This window comes from Antrostomus carolinensis, unplaced genomic scaffold (genome assembly GCF_000700745.2).
Source record: "Antrostomus carolinensis isolate BGI_N321 unplaced genomic scaffold, ASM70074v2 scaffold32206, whole genome shotgun sequence".
NCBI lineage: Eukaryota > Metazoa > Chordata > Aves > Caprimulgiformes > Caprimulgidae > Antrostomus > Antrostomus carolinensis.
In genome coordinates, this window is record NW_010324470.1 from 364 (window position 1) to 2,478 (window position 2,115).

The window sequence follows — 2,115 nt, forward strand, 5'->3', positions numbered from 1 at the left end:
GCGAACTTGTAGCAGTCGTCCTGAGAGGTGGCCACGTCCTCCACCGGGCGCAGGTATTGCTGTGGGAAGAGGCACCGTCAGGAACAGGGATGGGGCAGAGCTCCCGGGGGTGGGCGGCTGTGCCCACCCAGCACGGTCCTGCCCACACCACCAGCTCCAGCTTGCTCTCCGGCTCAGCACTGGGCAGGGTCTGGCCGGGCCAACGCTCACCTGGGGCAGGATGGTGATCCGGAAGGACTGGTTGGTGGCCTCTCCCATCAGGTAAAGGGACAGGACAGGGAAGATGTGCCAGGGGGTGGTGCCGACCTGCCAGCAAACCAGCTGCTCCCCCAGCCAGAAGCCGTCCGGGAACTTCTCGGTCTGCCGGAGGGAAAGGGGAGGTGAGCGGGGCTGTGCCACGCTGCCCACCGCCCCGTGCTGGCCCTGGGGACGTGCCCGTGGCCCGAGGGATGGGTTTCACTGACCGAAGAAGCTGTTTTGATGGATTTCACCGCAGCCTCAAACACCTTCTTGGGCAGCCTGAGGTTGGTGGTCCCGCTGTCCACGATACTCTTGTCGTAGTTGTACTGGGGGCAGAGGAGGGGTGAGGCAGGTGCCAGAGCCCAGCCCTGCTCCCCTCCTGATGCCCCTCAGCTGGATGGCAGAGGCCCCAGCAGCAGTGACAGAGCAGTGCCCCCGCAGGGCAGGGTCCCCCCTGCCCCCTCACCTCTTTGCAGTCCATGTTCAGGTCCTGCCCGTTGACCTCCAGCTTGACGATGATCACCTCATAGTACCACTCCTTCCGGATGGGCGTGTACCAGATGTCACCCACGTACAGCGAGCGGTCGATGCCACCAATGATCTGCAACAGAGAGGGAAAGATGCTGCCCCCATGTGCTGCCAGGTCCATCCGGGACCCCACTGGCCACCCTGGCCCGCTTGCTGGCCACAGAGCGCTCACCATGCTGCCCCCCACTGATGCCAGGGCCTCCGTCTCGTTGGGTGAGAAGCCAGCCCCACAAAGCTGGAGGGAGAAGATGTTGGGCACCCGGGTCTGCTTCACCAGGGAGTCAAAGAAGGGCTCGAGGCTGTCGTCGGGCTGGCGGGAGGGGAAAGCAGAGACAGGACAAGGACGTGTCAGTGCCATCCCTTCTCCAGGGGCTCTCTGTGCCCAGGGGAGCTCCCCTCACCGGGACCGCTGTGTCCCCAGCAATCCTGGCTCTGCCTGCTGCTGGAGCAGGGCTCAAGGTCACCAGCACAGCTCTGAGTCAGACCCCAAGGGACCGAGCAGAGGCAAGGAAAGAGGCAGCCCAAGCCCTGCTGGGACAGGGTGCCCCCCTCTGCTGGCAGAGCCAGGACTCACCCGGGCGATCTCGGCGTACGCCAGCCCCAGGATCCCCTCCCAGTTGGAGCCGTTGATGAAGAACTTGTCTGACTCTGTGATGGCAGCGATGTTGGCTCTGACGGTGACGTTGGGGCCATGGGGGATGGTGACAAGGTCGGTGCCCAGTTCCCCTTCCCACTTGCCCTGGGTGTAGGGCACATACACGCCCTTCCGCAGGTCACGGTAGGTGCTGGACCTGCAACAACGCCAAAGACCCAGAGTAAGAGCAGTGAGGAAGAGGAGTAGGAGGAGGAGGAGGAGGCGGCGGAGGAGGAGGAACAGCAGGTGCCCCCCGGACTGGGAGCACAGGCACGCAGGGCTGAGCGTTTGCAAGCGCAGGGACCAGCGTGGGTGGGCAAGGCCAGCGCCTTTCTCCGCACGTGTGGCTGTTGGGGGGCTCTGCCACGGGCCTGTGAAGCACCAGGACAGCTCCCTGCAGCCTGGGCCAAGGCTGTCACCGGGCAGGGTCTGGTCAGACCCCCAGCAGGAAGGGACAGCATGGCTCTGTGGGGCCAGGGCTGTGTCACGGGCACATGGAGGGGTGGCTGCGCTCTCTGTGTCCCCACAGCGTACTCACAGCTGCCGCTGGTAGTATCTCCGGAGGAAGGGGTGAGGAGCAGCTCCCACAGCGAAGTTACTGCTCCCTGTGTCCACCAGGATGTTCAGCTGGAGGAGAGAGAGACAGGGAGGGTCATGACTGCAGATGAGTGACACTTTCCCTGTCCCCACGCCTGGCACGTGCCCCGGGACAG

General features: G+C 64.6%; 1 protein-coding gene across 1 annotated transcript in view; it reads right to left on the bottom strand.

The window, feature by feature from the left end:
• Window positions 1–2,029, bottom strand: part of BACE1 (beta-secretase 1) — a gene marked incomplete at both ends in the record, with an annotated part of 2,388 nt that extends 359 nt beyond the window's left edge. Inside the window, 7 exon segments of the mRNA XM_029085697.1 lie at window positions 1–59; window positions 211–360; window positions 465–566; window positions 707–841; window positions 941–1,078; window positions 1,343–1,559; window positions 1,941–2,029. The exon segment at window positions 1–59 is cut by the window's left edge and continues 2 nt beyond it. Of these exon segments, the coding sequence (XP_028941530.1) occupies window positions 1–59; window positions 211–360; window positions 465–566; window positions 707–841; window positions 941–1,078; window positions 1,343–1,559; window positions 1,941–2,029 (890 nt within the window).
• Window positions 2,030–2,115: the final 86 nt, after the last annotated feature.